Source organism: Pongo pygmaeus, chromosome 2 (genome assembly GCF_028885625.2).
Source record: "Pongo pygmaeus isolate AG05252 chromosome 2, NHGRI_mPonPyg2-v2.0_pri, whole genome shotgun sequence".
Classification (NCBI taxonomy): domain Eukaryota; kingdom Metazoa; phylum Chordata; class Mammalia; order Primates; family Hominidae; genus Pongo; species Pongo pygmaeus.
Window position 1 is genome coordinate 194,667,874 of NC_085930.1, and position 24,152 is coordinate 194,692,025.

At 43.4% G+C, this 24,152-nt stretch overlaps 1 protein-coding gene and 1 long non-coding RNA gene across 5 annotated transcripts in view; one reads left to right on the plus strand and one right to left on the minus strand.

Annotated features, from left to right (window-relative positions):
- Positions 1 to 24,152, plus strand: part of MAP3K13 (mitogen-activated protein kinase kinase kinase 13) — a 202,246-nt gene that overhangs the window by 165,949 nt on the left and 12,145 nt on the right. For all 4 annotated transcript variants that reach the window (XM_054483563.2, XM_063662490.1, XM_054483564.2 and 1 more), the window contains 4 exons: positions 9,922 to 10,031; positions 12,125 to 12,241; positions 13,197 to 13,334; positions 19,322 to 20,108. In XM_054483563.2, the coding sequence (XP_054339538.1) occupies positions 9,922 to 10,031; positions 12,125 to 12,241; positions 13,197 to 13,334; positions 19,322 to 20,108 (1,152 nt within the window). The remainder of the gene's footprint in view (positions 1 to 9,921; positions 10,032 to 12,124; positions 12,242 to 13,196; positions 13,335 to 19,321; positions 20,109 to 24,152) is intronic.
- On the minus strand, positions 45 to 23,909 carry LOC134739208 (uncharacterized). The gene is made up of 3 exons (XR_010125798.1): positions 23,636 to 23,909; positions 23,378 to 23,512; positions 45 to 427 (listed from the first exon to the last, which is right to left on the minus strand). It is a non-coding gene; the product is annotated as an uncharacterized LOC134739208 (long non-coding RNA).

Here is a 24,152-nt window from a genome sequence, read left to right on the forward strand (position 1 = left end):
ACAGAGGACTCTCAATGAAAAAGAGTAACTCTTAGAAGGGCTCATTGTGTTTATTATAATAGTTATATAACTCTATTCATTGTGAAACAATAAATATGATACTTCACAAAACATCTTAAGAGTTTTTAAAGCACTTAACATTATTATTAACTCATTTGAAAAGACACGTGTTGGCCGGGTGCACTTTGGGAGGCCGAGGCAGGCAGATCACCTGAGGCCGGGAGTTCAAGACCAGCCTGGCCAGCATGGAGAAACCCCCCCTTCTACTAAAAATACAAAATTAGCCAGGTATGGTGGCGCATGCCTGTAATCCCACCTACTCAGGAGGCTGAGGCAGGAGAATCACTTGAACCCGGGAAGCGGAGGTAGTGTTGAGCCGAGATCATGCCGTTGTACTCCAGCCTGGGCAACAAGAGCAAAACACCACCTCAAAAAAAAAAAAAAAAGAAAAAAGAAAGAAAGAAAAGAAAAAACATGTCAGAATATCATCCTTATAGTGGCTCCTGGTAAAACTGCTGAAGAGAAAAGAGAAAAAGAAGATATGAAAGCTGTAATGTACATACACCTGAATTAGGATTACTGCTGACCTTCAAGAAAGTATTACCTTCTTTAAAGTAGAAAAGCTGAAGTACAGAGGTGGGAGGTTAAATACCAGAATGAGCCTATGATAGAACGCAGCCTAGAGAGAACCTTTTCTCTAAGTGTGTCACCTAGTAGCTCCAAATAAGTATAATTTAATGATTCTGTTAGCCTCTACTCTACTACAAACCATCTCAAAACTTTTACTTTTATTTTTTGAGACAAGGTCTCACTCTGTCAACCAGGCAGGAGTACAGTGGTCTGATCTCAGCTCACTATAGCCTTCACCTCCCGGGCTCAAGCAACCCTCCCACTTCAGCCCCCCAAGTACCTAGGACTACAAGCATGCACCACCATACCTGGCTAATTTTTGTTTTTTTGGTAGAGACGTGGTTTCACCATGTTGCCCAGGCTGGGCAACTCCTGGGCTCAAGCGATCTGCCTGCCTTGGCCTCCCAAAGTGCTAGGATTACAGGCATGAGCCATTGCCTGGCCCCATCCCAAAACTTATGGCTTACAACACTAAGCATTTATGTGTATGTAGCTCATGATTCTATGGGTTGGCAATTTGGGCTAGGCAGTTCTACTGGCTTTGACTGGGCTCACTCATGTGTCTATGGTGAATTGTCAGGTCAGCTGGGAGGCTGGCTGGTCCTAGGATGGTCTCATTCACACGCCTGATGATTGGCTGGCTATTAGCTAGAGCACCTTGCTTCTCCTCCACGTGGCCTCTATCCCTCCAGCAGGCCACCTTGGGCTTGTTCACATGGTATTCTCAGGGTAACAAATGTAGTGAGAGAGCAAGTCCCAATGCACAAGTGATTTCCAGGCCTGTGCTGCCTTATTCCTGCTAATTTCCATTGGCCAAACAAGTCACAGGCCAACCCAGATTCTTGGGATTGAGAAATAGGCTTCACCTCTTCACAAGAGAATCTGCCACAGCACATTGTAAGGGCACGGATCTGGAGAGAGGAAGAATTGGTGGCAATTAAATTAAAAGGGTGCAAATGTCATAAGGATTGGTCATCTAACCACTATCAATGTGGATAAGGGGCTGGTAAGAGATGAATTTTTTATAAAGGCCCTTATCCCTTCCAGACCCAGACCCAGGCAATATCAAAAGGGATGGAACTATAACTTTTGAAATAAATGTGATGATCCTAAACTATAGCTGTATGCTTATAGAACATAAGAAAATTATTACCTAATTTCTCATTTCTCATATAGCTTTATCTCACTTAATGTTATGGTGCTTCGGAAATGAATGTTTGTAAAGTGAATCGCATCTCCCCGCTGACTTCTAGTATCATTTCAAAGATTCATTCTCGGAAAAGACATTTTACTAGCAATTGGCATTTCAGCCTCCTTCTCATAGCCCCCCATCCCTGAAGGACGATGAGTTTACCCACCAGGAAAGTATCTGATGAAAACAGTCCTGGACTTTGGGAGGGGCATCATCCCTGGGAGCTGAACAAGTCCTTAAATATGCTTTTCACTTTGGGAGGCCAAGGCGGGCAGATCACGAGGTCAAGAGATTGAGACCATCCTGGCCAACATGGTGAAACCCCGTCTCTACTAAAAATACAAAAATTAGCTGCGCGTGGTGCCACACACCTGTAGTCCCAGCTGCTCGGGAGGCTGAGGCAGGAGAATCACTTGAACCTGGGAGGCGGAGGATGCAGTGAGCTGAGATTGCGCCACTGCACTCCAGCCTGGGCGACAGAGCGAGACTCCATCTAAAAAAAAAAAAAAAAAATATATATATATATATATATATGTTTTTCTATCTGCCCCTACCAGAGGCTTGGAGTACTTCTGTGGTATCTGATAGGCAGAGAGACACTCTGCCTATCAGACAGATATTGAGGAATATCTTAGTAAAGGCATAGGTTTTTGTTTTTTGTTTTGATTGCAGTTCCTAAGAAATGATAAATCAGAGACTCCTGTCCTGTTACCAAAGTTCTAACACACTCTCTGTGATCCGTAAACTTAGATCTCCCCACAACTGTGTCTTTAAATAGTCAGGCTTGCCCTATTGTTTGTTACTATTTCTAAGAAATTATTACGTAAGTAAAGTGTTTGCTTTCAGAGGAAATAAGATGAGGTAGGAGGTTGACTTCATGACATTTCCTGCATTCTTTGATACACATTCAGATCAATTCCCTTAGCACTATCACCCATCTGTTCAAATACATGTAGGTATGGGGGCACTGGGTGAGAAATCTTTCAAATATCTTCTGTTAGTAATCAGAAAAAACACTTAACCCTTTTGTGAAATGAAAGAGAACAATAGTACTCGCTAGGAAATCTTTTGAACTTTAAGGTATGGTTGCAATCACAGCTTTGCTTCTCTTTTTTTTTTTTTTTTTTTTTTTGTGAGACGGAGTCTCGCTCTGTCTTACCCAGGCTGGAGTGCAGTGTCGCGATCTCTGCGCACTGCAGCCTCCACCTCCCAGGTTCAAGCAATTCTCCTGTCTCAGCTTCCCGAGTAGCTGGGACTACAGGCGTGCACCACCACACTCGGTTAATTTTTGTATTTTTAGTAGAGACGGGGTTTCACCACGTTGGCCAGGCTGGTCTCGAACTCTTCACCTCAGGTGATCCACCCACCTCGGCCTCCCAAAGTGCTGGGGTTACAGGTGTGAGCCACCATGCACAGCCAACTTTGCTTCCTTTACAATAAAACTGTACATACCATAATTTTGAAAAGCAATTTCTGATGATGGTATTAACTTACAAGCCATTAAGACGGTCAATATAAGTTTACAAATTTGGAAAAACTTCCAGTTCTGAACAGATGTTACTTAAGTCCTCCTAAAACGTCACTTCTGAAGCCAGTCCCACATTTTGAGAACCTACCACTTGCAGAGCCCTGTGCAGGGCAGCTAAGTCGCCACAGTCGGTATCCTCACCTGAAACCGCTCCCAGATTATCAAGATACCCATAGCATGGAGCATTAAAACTGAACTCAGAAAAGGTTGTCTTAGGAAAAGAATAGGAAAGAAAAGGAGAGGAGAGAACAGGAGAGGAGGTCAGAAGAGGAGAGAAGAGGGGAGAAGAAAACTGAGTACATTAAGCATCTATCTTAGCTCAGGCTGCTACAACAAAATGTCACACACTGGGTGGCTTAGAAACAACAGAAGTTAATCTCATGGTTCTGGAGACTGAGAAGTCCGAGGCACCAGCAGAGTTCGTGTCTGCTGAGGGCCCAAGTTCTGGTTCATAGGTGATGCCTTCTCACTGTGTCCTCACGAGGCGGAAGGAAGGTGAACAAGCTCCCTTGGGCCTATTTGATAAGGGCATTTTTCTTATTCATGAGGGCTCTGCACTCATGACCTAATTACTTCCCCAAAGCCCCACTTCCTAACACCGTCCCTTTGGGGTTAAGATTTCAGCATATGAGTTTGGAGGGAACACAAACATTCAGACTATAGCAGCATTTTTTCATATTCACTTATTCTTCTTCCACATTTTTTCCCAACGTAAAATGTCTCTTCTCCTTAAATAGCTCCAAATCTGCTATTTTGCTACCTCCTAGAATTTCCTTGGTATTTATAAGTCAATTTGTCTCTGGATCTGAAAGTGAGACTACCTCTAGCTAATATGAACTGGCTAGTGAGGTACTGCAAATAGCAAGAGACCTTTAGTCTAAACCCCATCCTGTCACTTCATACTGTGTGGTCTTGGCTAAGTCACTCGATTACACTAAACCTCAGCTTATTCACCAAAACAATGAAGATAATCGTATCTTCCCTTCCTTAGGGAGTTTCTGTGAGGAGCAAATGAAAAGATAAAACTGCAAATGCATTGTAGACCATCAAGAACAGTTTGATTGTAAGATGTCATTATTCTTGGCTGGCCACAGTGGCTCATGCCTGTAATCCCAGCACTTTGGGAGACCGAGGTGGGTGGATCATTTGAGGTCAGGAGTTCGAGACCAGTCTGGCCAACACAGCAAAACCACGTGTCTACTAAAAATACAAAAATTAGCTGGGTGTAGTGTAATCACCTGTAATCCCAGCTACTTGGGAGGCTGAGGCACAAGAATTGCTTGAACCCAGGAGGCAGAGGTTGCAGTGAGCCAAGATCGAGCCACTGCACTCCAGCCTGGGCAATAGAGCCAGACTCCACCTCAAAAAAAAAAAAAAAAAAAGATGTCATTATGTCATTATTCTTGAGTTGCATATGATAGTATAAAACAAAAACTAAGGTGTCATTATTTACCTTAATTTTTGTAGCTTTGTGCTAAGTACAAAAATTAAGCCTCCTTTGGGTTGTTACATTCTGGATTCTTTTTCTGATGAACTCCTGAGATAAATAAGATGGCGGCCAGGGAACTCCTATTGTGTTTGACTTTATCCTGCCCCAGTAGGGAAGACCTGGCTTTTTGGCAGGCACATGCTCTTTCCATAGTCCTCTTGTACCTGAGGCCTTGCCTCCTCCTGCCTGCTAAATCCTCTCAACGTCAGTTATCAATCAATACTTGTTAGGCCCTGGTCTCCACTTTCCACCAAAACTGTCTGTCAAGAGGTGCTGCCAAGAGCCCAGCTGACTCCTTCCTGAGAGAAAATGCATCATTTGTTTTTCATCAACAGCACATGTATAAAGATGTAGCCTATATGAAGCAGATGAACAAAGCAACTGATTTCAATACAATATTAGATTCTGCCAAAGCTATTGCTTCGTTGCTAGACAATCACCCATTTCTCCAAATAGGCAATTACTGTTCCTGGTATTCAATTACATTTGACATGAGTCTTTAGAAAACATTTTCACCCAATTCCAGATCCCAGCTGCTAGGTGGATCGTGTGCCTGGCTTTGAAGCTCTCTCACCCCGCGGCCTTTGCATCATTCTAGTGTTCTCTTGAGTGCCATTGCGACCACCCAGAAATGCAGGGACTGGGAGTTGCAGAGACACCCCAACTCTGAGGTTAGACTCTGCTGCCTTAAAAGTAATCTTCTTGTGAGGGAGCAGATACATATGCAGAGGCTGGACACTCACATCAGGAGAGGAGTCATGTGCCCAGTAAGGGTTGGACTGGACCCCACTATGGCTTTTCTGATCCCATCTGATTTCCCTCTACTAAGCCCCCCATATCTTGCCTCTCTACTCCTTAAGCTAGGCTGGAACTGGCTCAATTTCTTTTTTGTTGTTGTTATTTACTTTTTTTAAAGTGTGATAAATAAAGATAGTATAAAATTTGCCATTTTAACCATTAAAAAAAATTTTTTTTTTGAGACAGAGTTTCGCTCTTGTCACCCAGGCTGGAGTGCAGTGGTGTGATCTCACCCCACTGCAACCTCCACCTCCCAGGTTCAAGCTATTCTCTCCTGCCTCAGCCTCCCAAGTAGCTGGGACTACAGGCACCTGCCACCATGCCGGCTAATTTTTTGTATTTTTAGTAAAGATGGGGTTTCACCATGTTGACCAAGCTGGTCTCGAACTCCTGACTTCAGGTGATCCACCCGCCTCAGCCTCTCAAAGTGCTGGGATTATAGACATGAGCCACCGCGCCCGGCTGATTTTAACCATTTTTGAATGCATGACTCAGTGGCATTAATTACATTCACAATGTTGTGAAATTTTCACCACTATCTGTTTCCAAAAGTTTTTATCATCTCATTCAGCAGTAATTCCCCATTCCCTCCTCCCCACCACCCCCGGTAATCTCTATCTACTTTCTGTCTCTATGAATTTGCCTATTCCAGGTTATTTCATTTAAGTAGAATCATACAATATTTGTTTGTTTGTGCCTGGCTTGTTTCACTTGGCGTGTTTTCAAGGTTCACGTATTTTGTAGCACGTGTCACAACTTCATTACTTTTTATGGCTAAATAATATTCCATGGTATATATACCACATTTTGTTTATCCATTTATCTATTAATTCAACTTCATTTTAACACCTATACAGTATTCCCCACTTATCCGTGGTACATTCCACAACCCTGAGTGGATGCCTAAAAGCTTGAATAGTACGGAGCCGGACTGCTGTCCATCAGAACACGTTTCTTTTCATATCTTCCACCCACAAACGTAATGTCTCTTCTATCTTAACTAAGCTCTGTCTTTACTTTTTATTTATTTATTTTTATTTTTTGGAGCAACCCTATTAACTGATTAGGCTCTTATCAATACTGTGGCCAGCAGGAGAGCAACGCTGGTTATGTTCCAGGGTTTCTCAGGCCTTGTAGTGAAACGATGGGAAATGCCCCTCCACTCCCAGGAAGGTGGCTTTGTTGCAGGTCAAGCTCGTGCAGCACTCCTCCCACCCTTAGCCTTCTCTCTCAGAGGCTCCTGATAGCTGTGCAAATTGGCTTTGGGCTTGCCCATCCTCCCTTTCTTCATATGTGCCCAGACATGCCTGAATTGCAGATTAAGCTCAAACTGGAACTCCTTTTCGATGAGATTCTAAGTATATAAAATGGAACTCGAAATCAACATGTGCCAGGAATAGGATACCTTTGGGGAAAACACATTATTCATCAGTACCTGGTGTTTTCCCATACGTCCTTTTTTCTGTTCACAGGAGGGAACTTCTTTTCCAGAAACCTACTTTCTTACAGATTTCAGTCTTCAGGAAGTTCTCCTTGAGTTTCACTTAATTATAAGCTAGCTGTCAGGAGATTTATTTCCTCTAGAATTAAAACAAATCTCATCTGTGATATAAAATTCCTCACCACCAGAGGGAGGTACTCCTTTTTTTGTCCCTTCTTGAAGTATTTTAGTAGGATACAGTGACAGTTTTGCACAAAAGAGGATACTTCAAGACACAAATCTGACCCTCTTATTCTTTTTTGGTCTAACTACTTTCACTTGTCATTCTTTCCCCTCCTGAAGCTCAAATACTCCTCCTGCTCCATGACTTTGATCTGATGATTGAGAGAATAGCATTACCAGGGGCTCAACCAAACTTTCGTTTACAGCTTAGATGCTGTCAGAGGCCACTATCAAACAATGCAGTAGTGTATTCTGATGAGACTGGGCACGTTCAGGGTGGTATGGCCATAGACTGCAGAAGTTATTCTGGATCTTGGCTTTCTAATGACATTGTTGGATAGATTTGCTGCCTGAAAGTCAACCAACCAACAGAAACTTCTCTCCAGTGTTCAACATATATGTGGGAAAATCTAGCATATTATAGAATGATCATTTTTTGCATGATTAAAATATAATTTCCTCTATAAAAATAGATGAGAAATAGCTAATTTGGGGAAAACCTTCTATAAATCCACAATTACTTAAGAATAACTTCTTACTTGATCCAGAAAGATACTCTTTCTATTATTGTGGTAAAAACACTTAATGAGAGCTACTGTCTTTTATTTTATTTTATTTTATTTTTATTTATTTATTTTTTTTCTGAGATGGAGTTTCGCTCTTGTTGCCCAGGCTGGAGTGCAATGGCATGATCTTGGCTCGCTGCAACCTCTGCCTCCCAGGTTCAAGCGATTCCCCTGCCTCAGCCTCCCGAGTAGCTGCGATTACAGGTGCCTGCCACCACACCCAGCTAATTTTTGTATTTTTAGTAGAGACAGGGTTTCACCATGTTGGCCAGGCTGGTCTTGAACTCCTGGGCTCAAGCAATCCTCTCACCTCAGCCTCCCAAAGTGCTAGAATTCCAGGCATGAGCCACCGCACCCACAATAGCAATTAGGGATTTCTATTTTTTTTTAATTTTTAAAATATATATAGGCAAGGATGTAGAGAAACTGGAACCCTTGCACACAGTTGGTGAGAATGCAAAATGGTGCAGCTAACATGGAAAACAATAGGGAGATTCCTCACCAAATTCAAAATGGAGCTACTTGACGATCTGGAGACATACTTTTTAACATGAATCTAAAGGTAGTAGAATAATTTTAGAAGAAGATTATACAATTAGATACATTTAGTTACAAATCTAACCTTCACTGGAAATTATATCTCATTGGCTTCTGGAGATGGAAGATAGTCTATACATAACATGAGGAAACTTATTTTTGCTGTTTCTCTCTGTGGTCTATTGCCTGTAGGCCATATTCCAGTAGTGGTTTTTTTCTACCCCCCAAAATTTAGGTAAAATTAGCTTGAAATTTCATGCCCTGTGGAAAGCTCAATGTCCTTTCTAATACTTCTGTACATTTCTGGGAGAGTGATAATTTCATGGCATCTCTGCCTCTGCCTTCCTAAAATTCTTGGTCCCCACCCCTGCTGCCTTGTGGTTGTGCCTTTATCTTTGTCCCATATTGACCAAACATTCAATTCAGCACCTTTCTTTAAAAAACAAAACAGGGCCGGGTGCGGTGGCTCATGCCTGTAATCCCAGCACTTTGGGAGGCCAAACTGGGTGGATCATTTGAGGTCAGGAGTTCAAGACCAGCCTGGCCAACATGGTGAAATCCTGCCTCTACTAAAAATACAAAAATTAGCCGGGCGTGGTGGCAGGCACCTGTAATCCCAGCTACTCAGGAGGCTAAGGCAGGAGGATCACTTGAACCCGGGAGACGGAGGCTGCAGTGAGCCGAGATCACGCCACTGCACTCCAGCCTGGGCGACAGAGCAAGACTCCGTCTCAAAAATAATAATAAATAAATAAATAAATAAATAAATGTTTTTTTTTTAAAGCAGTCATCCAAAGCCTAGGTGAATGTCAGAGACCTCACTGAAAGTTCAGAAAATTTAAAGAAGTTTACATTTTGAACAACTTCAACCACGTATTAGACATCCATCCCTGTTCTAAAAATTTTGTCAAACTACTAAATTGCTTGGCCATACTCTCTCTTTCCTCCTCCTCCTTCTCTCCTTTCTGTTATTTCCCTCAACTCCAAATTCCTGTAGTTTCTTATATTTCTATTCTAATTTCCTGCTGTTCATGCCTGTAGGGTCTTCTACTCTAGGTATTTTCTCAAGATACTTTCCCAAACAAAGCCTAGGAGGAATTCTAGGGCCAAAAAGATGTTCATAATCTTACACGCACACATGTTTCCATGTGGCTATCAGAGCTGTTTTTTTCTGGCCAGGCGATCTCAGCCACCATCTTGCCTTCAAGTGAACTCTTTTATTCCAAAAGCGATGGCCAGCATGCCGGCTCTGATGTTCCTCATAGCCAGTGCTGGAGGAAAACTTGGAAAAACACAGCATCATATATTGGAGTAGAAATATAGAAATGGGCTGGGGCATGGAGATATAGTAGCAGGAGATATTTTGCTATCAATCAAATCATATTTATTGAACATCTATTCTGAAAAAGGCTCTTCAGTAGAAGCATGCAGGGAAAAAAAATCTTGTACGTGACTTTATGGATATATCAGGGATTGAAACTCCTGGAATTTATCAAAATCTAATTTGTCCTTACCCAGGCTGAATGGAGAGAAGAAGTGAAAAAACATTTTGAGAAGATCAAAAGTGAAGGAACTTGTATACACCGGTTAGATGAAGAACTGATTCGAAGGCGCAGAGAAGAGCTCAGGTCAGCTCATCCCTCCTTTCCCACCTCCCCTCATCCCTAGGTCTTCAGATGTTAACAGGCACCCTTATCATAACCACCATTTCACTCTCCACACACCTTTCACCTCTGCTTTTTATTGTTATGCTCTTTAAAAGTTGCCCCAAAAGTTAGCCTTCCTTTGTATCTCTTTCCTATCCTTTCTTCCCAACTCCATTATCCTCTTTTATTATGTCTCTGCAACAAAGATTCTTGAAACAATGCTATTTAATCATTCAGCCAGTGTCCTAGGTGCCATGCAATTCCAGAAATTTATAAGATTTAGTCCCTGGCTTCAAGATGCTTATAATCTATTAAGAGATATAAGGCCAGGTGCAGTGGCTCACACCTGTAATCCCAGCACTTTGGGAGGCCAAGGCAGGCGGGTCACTTGAGCCCAGGAGTTTGAGACCAGCCTGCCCAGCATGGCAAAACCCCATCTCTACTAAAAATACAAAAAATTAGCTGGGTGTGGTGGCGCACGACACCTGTGATCCCAACTATGCAGGAGACCGAGGCATGAGAATCATTTGAACCCAGGAGATGGAGGCTACAGTGAGCCCAGATTGTGCCACTGCACCCCAGCCTGAGTGACAGAGTGAGATTCTGTCTCAAAAAAAGAGAGATAAGACATGTTCATGAATAATCGCTGATATGGTTTGGCTCTGTGTCTCCACCCAAATCTCACCTCATATTGTAGCCCCCATAATTCTCATGTGTCAAGGACAGAACCAGGTGGAGGAAACTGGATCTTGGGGGCGGCTTTCCCCATGCTGTTTTTGTGATAATGTGTGAGTTCTCAGGAGATCTGATGGTTTTACAAATGTCCGGCATTTCCCCTGCTTGCACTCAATCCATCCTGCCGCCCTGTGAAGAAGGTGCCTGCTTCTCCTTTGCCTTCTGCCATGATTGTAAATTTCCTGAGGCCTCCCCAGCCATGCAGAACTGTGAGTCAATTAAACTTCTTTCCTTTATAAATTACCCAGTCTCCGGTATTTCTTCATAGCAGTGTGAGAACAGACTAATACAATCACATCTGAGTCAGTTCCGAATGCTATAACAAATTTTAGACTGGATAATATATAAACAACAGAAATGTATTGGTCACAGTTCTGGAGCTGAGAAGTCCATAATCAAGGTGCCAGCAGATTCAGTGTCTGGTGAGGGCCCGTTCTTCATAGATGGCACCTTCTATGTGTCCTCACACCTCAGAAGGGCAAAAGGGCTCCCTCAAGTCTTTTTTATAAAGGGACTCATCTCATTGACAAGGGCAGAGCTCTCATGACCTAATCACCTCCTAAAGACCCTACCTATTTATTTATTTATTTTGAGATAGAGTCTCTCTCTGTCGCTCAGGCTGGAGTGCAGTGGCACCATCTCAGCTCACTGCAACCTCCACCTCCCGGGTTTAAGCGATTCTTCTGCCTCAGCCTCCTGAGTAGCTGTTGCAGGTGTGCTAACCACACTGGGCTAATTTTTGTATTTTTAGTAGAGACAGGGTTTCACCATATTGCACAGGCTGGTCTTGAACTCCTGGCCTCGTGGTCCACCTGCCTCAGCCTACCAAAGTGCTGGGATTACAGGCGTGAGCCACTGCATCTGGCTGACCCCACCTCTTAACATTATCATCTTGGGTGTTAGGTTTCAACACATAAATCTGGGGGGACACAAACATTCAGACCATACCAACTACTGTATCACACAGGATCTGGGCCGTGGCTAAGTGTAAATGAGTGATCATGGAATTGGCTTTAACTGCATATTTCCATTAACATATGAGTCTATTCTACCGTATTCTTATTAAGATAGTGACAAATTATAGACAGATTTTTATCTGTGGCCCTCTTGGCTATTCTGTATGGCTGATGGGCTCTTTAGGATAAACCAAGTGGAGAGCTTAGACTTCCCACCTCCCATTCCATTTTGTCTGAGTTACTGCACTGGACAAGGAAGCCTTAAACTAAGAGGGCCCTTGCGCAAATGCTTTTGTGATCAATCATCCTGTTTCTTATTTCATCAAGCGGACTTTTTTCTCCCAAATTTGGTTGGCCTGGCTGACCCTGTGTTTTCTTTGACAGGCATGCGCTGGATATTCGTGAACACTATGAGCGGAAGCTTGAGCGGGCGAATAATTTATACATGGAATTGAGTGCCATCATGCTGCAGCTAGAAATGCGGGAGAAGGAGCTCATTAAGTATGTATCCAGACCAGTGTCTGATTTGCGTCTGTCAGTCAGCAGAAACATACCACCCTTCCATGTCGCTGCTACTCAGAACTGGCAGATATTCTATTCATTCACCCAACATTCCTTCCAGGGTGTGCTATGCACGGGTCCCTGCCCCTGGCGAGGTACACAAATAAGTGGAGTTGCCACAGAGCAAGTTATAGGGGAACGTGCACTTGGCAGTCATTTGCTGCATAGGGAAGGGGTCTGCATTTCAAGAAGAGCACGGGATGAAGAGCGGGGAGCCGATTGCCCCCTGGGGAAATGTGTTGGCTGCTGAAAGTGGTGTAAGGTACTCCTGATGGTGGCAAGAACACCCTGGGAATCCTGACCAAATAAGCAGCTACGGAAAACAAGTAGGACTTCTGCCATTGTATAATGTTGGGGAAATGAAAGTGAGTGTTAGTGTCTCAGTCCATGGGCTGAAGAACAGAACGAAGTCAGGTTAATTTGAATTTAGTATTTGCTTTTGTTTTGTTTTGTTTTGTTTTTGAGATGGAGTCTTGCTCTGTCACCCAGGCTGGAGTGCAGTGACACGATCTCAGCTCACTACAACCTCTGCCTCCCGGATTCAAATGATTCTCCTGCCTCAGCCTCCTGAGTAGCTGGGACTACAGGTGCATGCCACCACGCCCAGCTAATTTTCGTATTTTTAGTAGAAATGAGGTTTCACTATGTTGGCCAGGCTGGTCTCGAACTCCCAACCTCAGGTGATCCACCCACCTCGGCCTCCCAAAGTGTTGGGATTACATGCCTGAGCCACCGAGTCCAGCTGTTTGTTTATTTTTTAAACCTGAATAGCAGCCTTGTTATTCAAATAGCTAAATGTGGCCAGAATCTGTGGGTAGAATTCGCTGGTGAAAATATTCTGCCTATCCTTTCTGTCTGCAATGACTGAGGTGTGGCTTTTGCCTTTATTCTGCAGGCGTGAGCAAGCAGTGGAACAGAAGTATCCTGGGACCTACAAACGACACCCTGTTCGTCCAATCATCCACCCCAATGCCATGGAGAAACTCATGAAAAGGAAAGGAGTGCCTCACAAATCTGGGATGCAGACCAAACGGTGAGACACCCGTACAAACGCAGTATTCAGATAAATGGGGAAAGACCCACCTACAAATCCATTCTCACATGATAGCGGATGTGGCCTCTTCTGTAGCTCATCAGATGAGTGTAGAGATACTCATCTCTGGGTAGAACAGAGTAAGAAGGTGAGAAGTATCACAGACTTTAGGAATCTAGCTTTTACACCTGTGGCATAAATATTTATTGTCTTAGCATGGAAAGAGAAATAAACTGGGGGCCAGACAGACCTGGATGCAAATCCTGGACCGGCCTTATAAGCTATATGACTTGACCTCTGTCAACCCCAGTGTCCTCATGGATAAAATGGTATAATTACAGCACATGAGATTTCTTTTTATTTTTCTGACCTCTAGGACACAGAATTGGGTTAGTCATAATTCTTGATTTACAACGCAATAGACCATGCATGGCTTACTTTTATTCACACATTTAGTTCGTTCTTTTTAATAATGTGGAAAGCACCTGCAAACTCACTGTATTAGTCCTTTCTTGCATTGCCATAAAGAAATACCTGACTTTATGGTGTCTCACGCCTGAAATCCCAGCACTTTGGAAGGCCAAGGTGGGTGGATCACGAGGTCAGAAGATCGAGACCATCCTGGTCAACATGATGAAACCCCATCTCTACTAAAAATACAAAAATTAGCTGGGCGTGGTGGTGTGTGCCTGTAATCCCAGCTACTCAGGAGGCTGAGGCAGGAGAATCGCTTGAACCAGGGAGTTGGAGGTTGCAGTGAGCTGAGATCACGCCACTGCACCCCAGTCTGGTGACAGAGCATGACTCGGTCTCAAAGAAAAAAAAAAAAAAAGAAATACCTGAGACTGGGTAATTTATAAAGATAAAAGGTTTAATTGGCTCACGGTTCTGCAGGCTACACAGGAAGCATGACAGCTTCTGCTCAGCTTCTGGGGAGGCCTCAGGAAACTTACAATCATGGTGAAAGGCGAAGGGGTAGCCAGCACTTCACATGGCTGGAATAGGAGGAAGAGAGAGCAAAGCAGGAGGTGCTACATTCCTTTAAATAACCAAATCTCATGAGAACTCACTCACTCACTATCACGAGAACAGCACCCAGGGGATGATGCTAAACCATTCATGAGAAACTGTCCCCATGATCCAATCACCCCCCACCAGGCCCCACCTCCAACAGCAGGGATTATAATCCAACATGAGATTTGGGTGGGGACATAGACTCAAACCATATCACTCATCATGGAAACAAAAGCAGGGGCTTTAATAATTACTTATGTCTAACCATATGGTTCCCCTCATTGTACCCTAGCATGGGAGTTTTATGAAGTTTAAATAAGATAACATGTATAACATGTGAAATCATCTATCAAATCATAGGTGCTCAAAAAATGTATTTTGGGATAGTTTAAAAAAAGATTGCCCTTTCCCCTTTTTACTACATATTTGCCTTATATTAGTTTAATCTTGGAATTCTCTTCCTCTCATTTTTCCTTACCAAACTCTGTAGAGACTCATTCCTCCCAAATAACAGAGGGTTGGCTCTCTCCTAGCTAAGTTAATGTAAAGGGAAGGAATGTCCCTAAACCTAGGGTGTAGACCTAATAGTGAGATGTGAGCTAAATGTAATAAGAATAGAGGTAATGAGAGAACACAAACCAAGAATGTATTATGACGCTATCAGAATGGCAGTCATTCTATCATAGCTGGACTAATAGGTACCTGACTTCTAATGAGTAACTACACGGACTAATTCCAATTTTGCTTTTACCTACTGCCCTAACCATCTAATGGTCAAGTTCTAAGAAACTTTTTTCAGATTCCACCTGACACAATACTTGGGGTTGGGGGAAATTCCAACACCCCTTTTCTTTTGTTGTACTAATTAGGGACAAAGTCTGCCCGATGGCTGCTCCCTGCCTTCTGCCTACAGTTAAAACTAAGAGCATTGGGGGAGAAAATAGAACTATTTAGCTTTTTAAAATATGAGCTCATGTTTGCTTTTATTTTGGCTATGAGAAATGTTTGAAAGAGTTTGACACCACAAGTAGATGCTTAGTCAATGAGCTAGCTGAACACGAGGAAGGCAACCTGCAAAGAGCTGTACTGTCAGCTGATTGTCCCTTGAAGGACTTCAGTTTCAGATGATTTGGACAGTCCAATGATTACCTAGTGAGAAGTCTGGAGACCTTGAAGGAAATTAGAGAGGAGAAACCATTCAACCATCCTTAAGCCCAGGTTTCAGTTTATGTTTAGTTAGAGACTAAAAAGAAGAGTGTCAAGTTCAATCATGGACATTTCCAGCCTGTCATAAGTGAGTACAGTCCAAAAAGATAGTCTAAATACCCAGTAATAATGAAAGGCTTGAAATGGGGAAGAACTATGCCTTGGGGTCAAAAGACTTGGGTTCAAGTTATGAGTTCTGCCACTTGCTAGCTTTGTGATGGATACAAGCCAGCATAACCCCAGATCCTCAGTGCACTTCTCCATAAAATGGGTATTGTAATAGTAGGAACCAAGTGCTTTCTGCAGTACAAGTTGGCCAGCTGACCATAGGAAGCTGCCAATAGCAGACAATACCCTACCGACCTTATCATAGACCCTTAATACCTGGAACTTCCATGCTAAGACAAGTCCTTAACTGTACTTTTCCTGTAAAAGAAGAAAATCCCATCTCCTGCTGCCTGCTGCCTACTTATGAGCTGTGGCTATTCAATGTGTGGCCTCACTTTAGCATCATCTGAGAGCTTGTTATACTTGCAGGCTCTTAGGCCCCACCCCAGACCTACTAAATCAAAGTCTTCATTTTTAACAAGAGCCCCAGGTGATTTGTATGTGCCTTCAAGTTTGAACTCTGACCTTCAATAAACCAGATTGAAAATTAGGAGAGACTTTTTGTCTGGATTCTACCACTAATGAGCTATGAGAGCATGAGCCATTTTGGCTGGGCTGTGAGCTCTTTGTCACATATGGTGAAGACAGGACTGTACCTGTGGTTTCCAAGCAAAGCCTGGAACACCCAAGGGCTTGTACAGAGGTTTCTCAGAGGCTACTGCAGGGGTAGGAAGGACAAGGAGGGGGAGCCTGGGAGCCCTGCAGAGAAGGGCTGCTGCTCTCCACTTCAACCGGTTCCACTATACCTTTTTTATATATTGCATTTCTTATAATAATTTGAGAGGATTCTGTTGTTAAAAACAAAAAAGTCTGGGCCCATCACCTGTAAAATTTCATGCTGACTTGTGTCTTTCTGGCCCAAAGAAGGGTAAGGCTACTCGCTGGTAGGAAGAAAGCAGTGGTTCTTCCTGGTAATCCTAGAGGCTCTGCCCTGAATCAGCTCATCAGTTTAGAAACCATTTATTGTTCATCTGCAGGCCTTGGAGTCAGTGTGGGCAAGGTTTACCTTCAGGCCTCTGATTTTCTTTTGCACATAATCTTCACGACTGGCCCAGTGGACACCTGAAAACAGGACTGTGAAAGAACTCCCTCCCTTTAGGATCAAAGTGAAATGCCAGTGTCACTCCACACTAGCCCGTCTCTTCCTGCTTCTACTCAACCTCCTGCTGAGCTCTGTCTTTCCTCCTTCTCTGACCCCTCCCTTCCTTTTCCTTCCTTCAAGCTTCTCTGAGTACTCGCTATAAACAAGACTCCTTGCTTGCTAGGGTGAGGTGTAGGATATAATATAGAAGGAATAACAGAAATCCTCTTTAAGTGGACATGTAGGTTGCTTCCAGCTTTTTGCTATTTCAAAAAATACCGTAACATAACATCATCAAACATGTATTTTGATGCACATATGAGGGGACTTCAAAAAGTTCACGGAAAATGTAATTTAAAAGATAACAATTAAAAATATAAACTTTACTTCTCAACATAAGCTCCATCAAGGTTAAGATAGTTTTGTAAGTGATGATATCAGCCATTTAATTCATCCCTAAAGAACTGAGGGTCCTGGGAATGTATCCATGTCAATACAGTCTTTTTACATTATTAACTGAAGAAAAAATGGATGCCCTTTAAAGGTATTTTCAGATTAGGAAACAAAAAGAAATGAGAAGGAGCCAAATCGGGACTGTAAGGTGGATGCTTAATGATCTCCCATAGAAACTCTTGAAAAATTGCCCTTGTTTGATGAGATGAATGAGCAGGAGCATTGTCATGGTGGAGAAGGACTCTCTGGTGAAGGTTTCCTGGATTTTTTTCTGCTAATGTTTTGGCTAACTTTCTAAAACACTCCTATAATAAGCAGATATTGTCATTCTTTGGCCCTCCAGAAAGTCAACAAGCAAAATGCTTTGAGCATCCCAAAAAAACTGTTGCCATGACCTTTGCTTTATTTATTTATTTATTTATTTATATTTTTTGTAGAGATAGGGTCTTGCTATGTTGCTCAGACTGGTCTCAAACTCCTGGCCTCAAGCAATCCTATCTTGGCCCCCAAAGTGCTGGGATTACAGGTGTGAGCCTGTACCTGGACGACCTTTACTCTTTTTTTTTTGAGATGGAGTCTCACTCTTGTCACCCAGGCTGGAGTGCAGTGGCACGATCTCAGCTCACTGCAACCTCCGCCTCCTGGGTTCAAGTGATTCTCCTGCCCCAGCCTCCCGAGTAGCTGGGATTACAGGCGCCCACCACCACGCCTGGCTAATTTTTGTATTTTTAGTAGAAATGGGGTTTCACCATGTTGGCCAGGCTAGTCTCGAACTCCTGACCTCAGGTGATCCACCTGCCTTGGTGTCCCAAAGTGCTGGGATTATAGGTGTGAGCCACCACGCCTGGCCGATCTTTACTCCTGACCAGTCTGTTTTGACTGGACCAGTTCCACCTCTTGGTAGCCATTGTTTTAATTGTGCTTTGTCTTCAGGATCATACTGGTAGAGCTGTGTTTCATCTCCTGTTACAATTTCACTTATTCAAAGAGATGTTTGAAGATCTTGATCCCAAGTGTTTAAAATTTCTATTGAAAGTTCTGCTCTTGTATGCAGCTGATCTGTTTGCAACAGTTTTGGTTCCCATTGAGTGGAAAGTTTGTTCAACTTTAATTTTTCTATTAGAATTGTGTAAGCTGAGCCAAATGAGATGTCTATTGAGTTGGCTATTGTTTCTGCTGTTAATCATCAGTTCTCTTCAATTAGGGCATGAGTAAGATGAATTTTTTTCCTCACAAATTGATGTGGTTGGTCTGCTCCTGTGGGCTTCGTCTTCAACATCATCTCATCCCTTCTTTTTTTTTTTTTTTTTTTTTTTTTTTGAGACAGAGTCTCACTCTGTTGCCCAGGCTGGAGTAGTGTAGTGGCACCATCTCGGCTCACTGCAACCTCTGCCTCCCGGGTTCAAGCGATTCTCCTGCCTCGGCCTCCTGAGTAGCTGGGACTACAGGCATGCACCACCACGCCCGGCTAATTTTTGTATTTTTAGTAGAGACGGGGTTTCACCATGTTGGCCAGGATGGTCTCAATCTCTTGACCTCGTGATCCACCCTCCTTGGCCTCCCAAAGTGCTGGGATTACAGGCATTAGCCACCGCACCTGGCCCATCCCTTCTTAAAGAAGTTATCCATTTGTAAACTGCTGATTTCTTTGGGACATTGTCCCCATAAACTTTTCATAAAGCATCGATGTTTTCACCATTCTTCCACTTAAGCTTCACCACAAATTTGATGTTTGTTCTTTAATTGTAGCAGAATTCATGTTGCTCTGATAGGGGCTCTTTTCAAAGCGATTGTTCTTAGTGCCTCAATCTAGATCGTGCTTAGAGATGTTACCAATAAGTTGGTATAAGTTTATTTCGATGCGAAAAATTTTGAGATCCATGCATAGTTTTTTCATAATATGCATCTTCCATGAACATTTTGAAGACCCCTCATACGTTATCTCTTTTGGATAAATCCTGGTGACTGCTGATTCAAAGGCTCTGTGTATTTTAAGTCTTAGGATACATTTCTCAAATTTGAATGTGTTTTCATGTGTTTCAGACTAACTGTTCTTTCCTCCCAGGCCAGACTTGTTGAGATCAGAAGGGATCCCCACCACAGAAGTGGCTCCCACTGCATCCCCTTTGTCCGGAAGTCCCAAAATGTCCACCTCTAGCAGCAAGAGCCGATATCGAAGCAAACCACGCCACCGCCGAGGGAATAGCAGAGGCAGCCATAGTGACTTTGTCGCAATCTTGAAAAACCAGCCAGCCCAGGAAAATTCACCCAATCCCACTTACCTACACCAAGCTCAATCCCAATACCCTTCTCTCCATCACCGTAATTCTCTGCAGCAGCAATACCAGCAACCCCCTCCTGCCATGTCCCAGAGTCACCATCCCAGACTCAATATGCACGGACAGGACATTGCAACCTGCGCCAACAACCTGAGGTATTTTGGCCCAGCAGCAGCCCTGCGGAGCCCACTCAGCAACCATGCTCAGAGACAGCTGCCCGGCTCGAGCCCTGACCTCATCTCCACAGCCATGGCTGCAGACTGCTGGAGAAGTTCTGAGCCTGACAAGGACCAAGCTGGTCCCTGGGGCTGTTGCCAGGCTGACCCTTATGACCCCTGCCTTCAGTGCAGGCCAGAACAGTATGGGTCCTTAGACATACCCTCTGCTGAGCCAGTGGGGAGGAGCCCTGACCTTTCCAAGTCACCAGCACACAATCCTCTCTTGGAAAATGCCCAGAGTTCTGAGAAAATGGAAGAAAATGAATTCAGCAGCTGTAGGTCTGAGTCATCCCTCGGCACCTCTCATCTCGTCACCCCCCCAGCGCTACCTCGAAAAACAAGGCCTCTGCAGAAGGTAAAGTGTAATGACAAGAGTGGCCTGCGTCACTGCCTTCAAAGAATGCCAGAGCCTGTCATGTTATACACATTAGAGGTCATATGTAAAAAGTATACATTTTGTAAAAGGACAAGATAACAGAAACATAAATAGAAATTTACTTGACTTTAAATTCTTTCTTTCCACACTGCTTAAGTGATAAACTACGGAATACACTTTAGGAACTACTGAACCAGAGGACTGAGTCAAGTGTATTTATAATAACTTATTTATAGATAACTATATAGTGGGGCTATGGGCTGGACACAGTGGCTCATGCCTGTAATCCTAGCACTTTGGGAGGCCAAGGCAGGAGGATCACTTGAGGTCAAGAGTTTGAGACCATCCTGGCCAACATGGTGAAACCCCATCTCTACTAAAAAAATACAAAAATTAGCCAGGTGTGGTTGCACACACCTGTAATCCAACCTACTCGGGAGACTGAAGCATGAGAATTGCTTGAACCTGGGAGGCGGAGGTTGCACTGAGCCGAGATTGTGCCACTGCACTCCAGCCTGGGCGGCAGAGTGAGACTCTGTCTCAAAAAAAACAAAACAAAACAAAAAAAACTATATAATGGGGATATGTAATCAAAATAGTTTGGAAACTACTATGCTACAGCTCTAGTCCTGAGGGATGTTATGGGAAGTAAGGAGCCTGTTATAGAGTAAGTTTAAGAAGCACAGTATTCTCTCATCCCCTCATACAGATTCCTAAGGCACATTAACAGTCCTCTGCTTTGAGAAATCATGCAGTAAACTTGTTTAACCGAGCATTTCCCTCACCTATTTGAACATACAGCCTTTTAAAATTAACATCTATTAATCCCCCGTGGCACTAGCTTTCTTCACAATTTACTTTGGAAAACATTGCCTTAACTGACAGGCATCGTGAGCCAGATAGTTCTTAGTCATTGAAACCTGTTTCTCTCCTCCTTATCCACTGGCTGCCTGGGATTTGTCAGCTGGGAAGCAGACTACCATAGCAGTTAAGAGCATGAGCCTAGGAGTCAGACAGACCTTACTTTAAAGCCAGGCTCTTGGCCAGGCGTGGTGGCTCATGCTTGTAATCCCAGCACTTTGGAAGGCCGAGACAGGTGGATCATGAGGTCAGAAGTTCAAGACCAGCCTGGCCAACATGGTGAAACCCCATCTCTACCAAAAATACAAAAATTAGCCAGGCGTGGTGGCAGGCACCTGTAATCCCAGCTACTCAGGATGCTGAGGCAGAGAATTGCTTGAACCCGGGAGGTGGAGGCTGCAGTGAGCTGAGATCCCGCCACTACACTCTGGCCTGGGCGACAGTGTGAGACCCCCCATCTCAAAAAAAAAAAAAAAAAAAAAAAAGCCACGCTCTTCCATTTGGTACCTCTATGGACCTCAGTTTCCTTGTCTATAAAATGGGCCTAATATTGGACTCTGCCTTATCAGTTGTTATAAAGACTACATGCATAAATACATATAAAGCATTTAGAACAGGGCCTGGAACATACCACTTTTCCAAAAGTATTAGCTCTTCTTGCTGTGAGTCAAAAAATAAGATTATGTATGAAAAATGTTTACAACATGGTAGACACCCACCCAATTCTAAGTATGGTTTCATCTCATCATCATTGTTCACCAGGAATTTAGCTGAAGGAATGAAAGGGTATAAAATGTAATGAGTATGTTTGGTCAACTAGGCATTGAGTAGAAAAGAAGCTGAAGCTGAGGGCTGTCGTCTGGGAACTGCATTTCCCCCTCCACCTACATTGCTGCTCCTGTACTGACTAAGCAGTCCCAGAGATTAAATTGTGTTTCAGGGGCTGGCCGCGGTGGCTCACACCTGCAATCCCAGCACTTTGGGAGGCCAAAGCGGGTGGATCACCTGAGGTCGGGAGTTCGAGACCAGCCTGGCCAATATGGTGAAACCCTGTCTGTACTAAAAACACAAAAATTAGCCAAGCATGGTGGCGCACTCCTGTAATCCCAGGTACTCGGGAGGCTGAGGCAGAAGAATCACTTGAACCCAGGAGGCAGAGGTTGCAGTGAGCCAAGATCGTGCCACTGCACTCCAGCCTGGGCAATAGAGCAAGACTCTGTCTCAATAAATAAATAAATAAATAAATAAATAAATAAATAAATAAAATTGTGTTTCAGCTGGTGCAGTTGATTTAGGCCAATCCATTCTCTGCTCCTCCAACTCCGATGGCCAGTAACTTGTATTTTTTGATAATTTCTTTATTAAGATATAATTTGCATACCATACAGTCCCCCCATTTAAAGTGTATAGTTCAATGCTTTTTATCCACAGAGCTGTGTAACTATCACCACGACCAATTTTACAACACTTTTATCACCCCAGAAACAAACCCCACACCCTTTAGCAGTCACCCCATCCCCCAGGCTCCCCCAAATAACATGTATCGTTGAACTTTTCTCATGCCATTGTGATACCATCTACGGGTCTTTAGGCCATAGAACACACACCTTGTACATCTACGGGTCTTTAGGCCATAGAACACACACCTTGTACATCTACGGGTCTTTAGGCCATAGAACACACACCTTGTACATCTACGGGTCTTTAGGCCATAGAACACACACCTTGTACATCTACGGGTCTTTAGGCCATAGAACACACACCTTGTACATCTACGGGTCTTTAGGCCATAGAACACACACCTTGTACATTTACGGGTCTTTAGGCCATAGAACACACACCTTGTACATCTACGGGTCTTTAGGCCATAGAACACACACCTTGTACATCTACGGGTCTTTAGGCCATAGAACACACACCTTGTACATCTACGGGTCTTTAGGCCATAGAACACACACCTTGTACATCTACGGGTCTTTAGGCCATAGAACACACACCTTGTACATCTACGGGTCTTTAGGCCATAGAACACACACCTTGTACATCTACGGGTCTTTAGGCCATAGAACACACACCTTGTACATCTACGGGTCTTTAGGCCATAGAACACACACCTTGTACATCTACGGGTCTTTAGGCCATAGAACACACACCTTGTACATTTACGGGTCTTTAGGCCATAGAACACACACCTTGTACATTTACGGGTCTTTAGGCCATAGAACACACACCTTGTACATTTACGGGTCTTTAGGCCATAGAACACACACCTTGTACATTTACGGGTCTTTAGGCCATAGAACACACACCTTGTACATTTACGGGTCTTTAGGCCATAGAACACACACCTTGTACATCTACGGGTCTTTAGGCCATAGAACACACACCTTGTACATTTGGCCTCATTGGAACCTCACTCCCACAGAGCAGCTCAACTTTTCTTTACCAAAACATAGTCCCACAGGTCCTCCTAGGGTAAACTGCTCATCTCAGCAGTCAGGATAACTTCATCTCTGTCTTTCCTATTTAAAAAAAAAAGCATATCAGAATACAAATGAGTAAGAGTCATGATATTTTAGAACTGACTTTTAAAAAGGTAACTTATTCTCAATATTTGGTACAGTTCCTTGGACCCAATTACCCACCTTACAAGCGACTGGGAAATCCAGCGTATCATGATGCTGTGGTTAAGGACAATTGATCTTAAGTGCGGCTGCTCCTGTGCCCTTGGTTTGAGACGAGTTCTCTGTAAAGGAAGATCACCTCAGTTGGGACACTTACCCCGCCTTCCAGATCAACCATGGCGCCCCAGCAATCACGGGGACTCAGGTGTCCCAGCCAGAGCTCCCTTACTGCTGCCAACGTGCTGACTCAATAAAAATGCATTAAGCACTTTCTTTTAATTGACAAAAAATAATTATACATTTATTTATAGAGATAACATCAATTTTATATGCAGTATTGTATTAATGGAGTGAGGCAGACAGTACAAACAGGATATAGTCTGACCCCTCAACAATGTCTATCTAACTACATAATGTTAGTGAAAAAGGGATTGGTATATAAAAAGGGAAAAAGTAATTGTTCGGCTTTGAGGATTTCAAAGATTACTTCTATGACAGAGCCTGGAACCACTAGTGACAATGATTACAAGAGACTGCC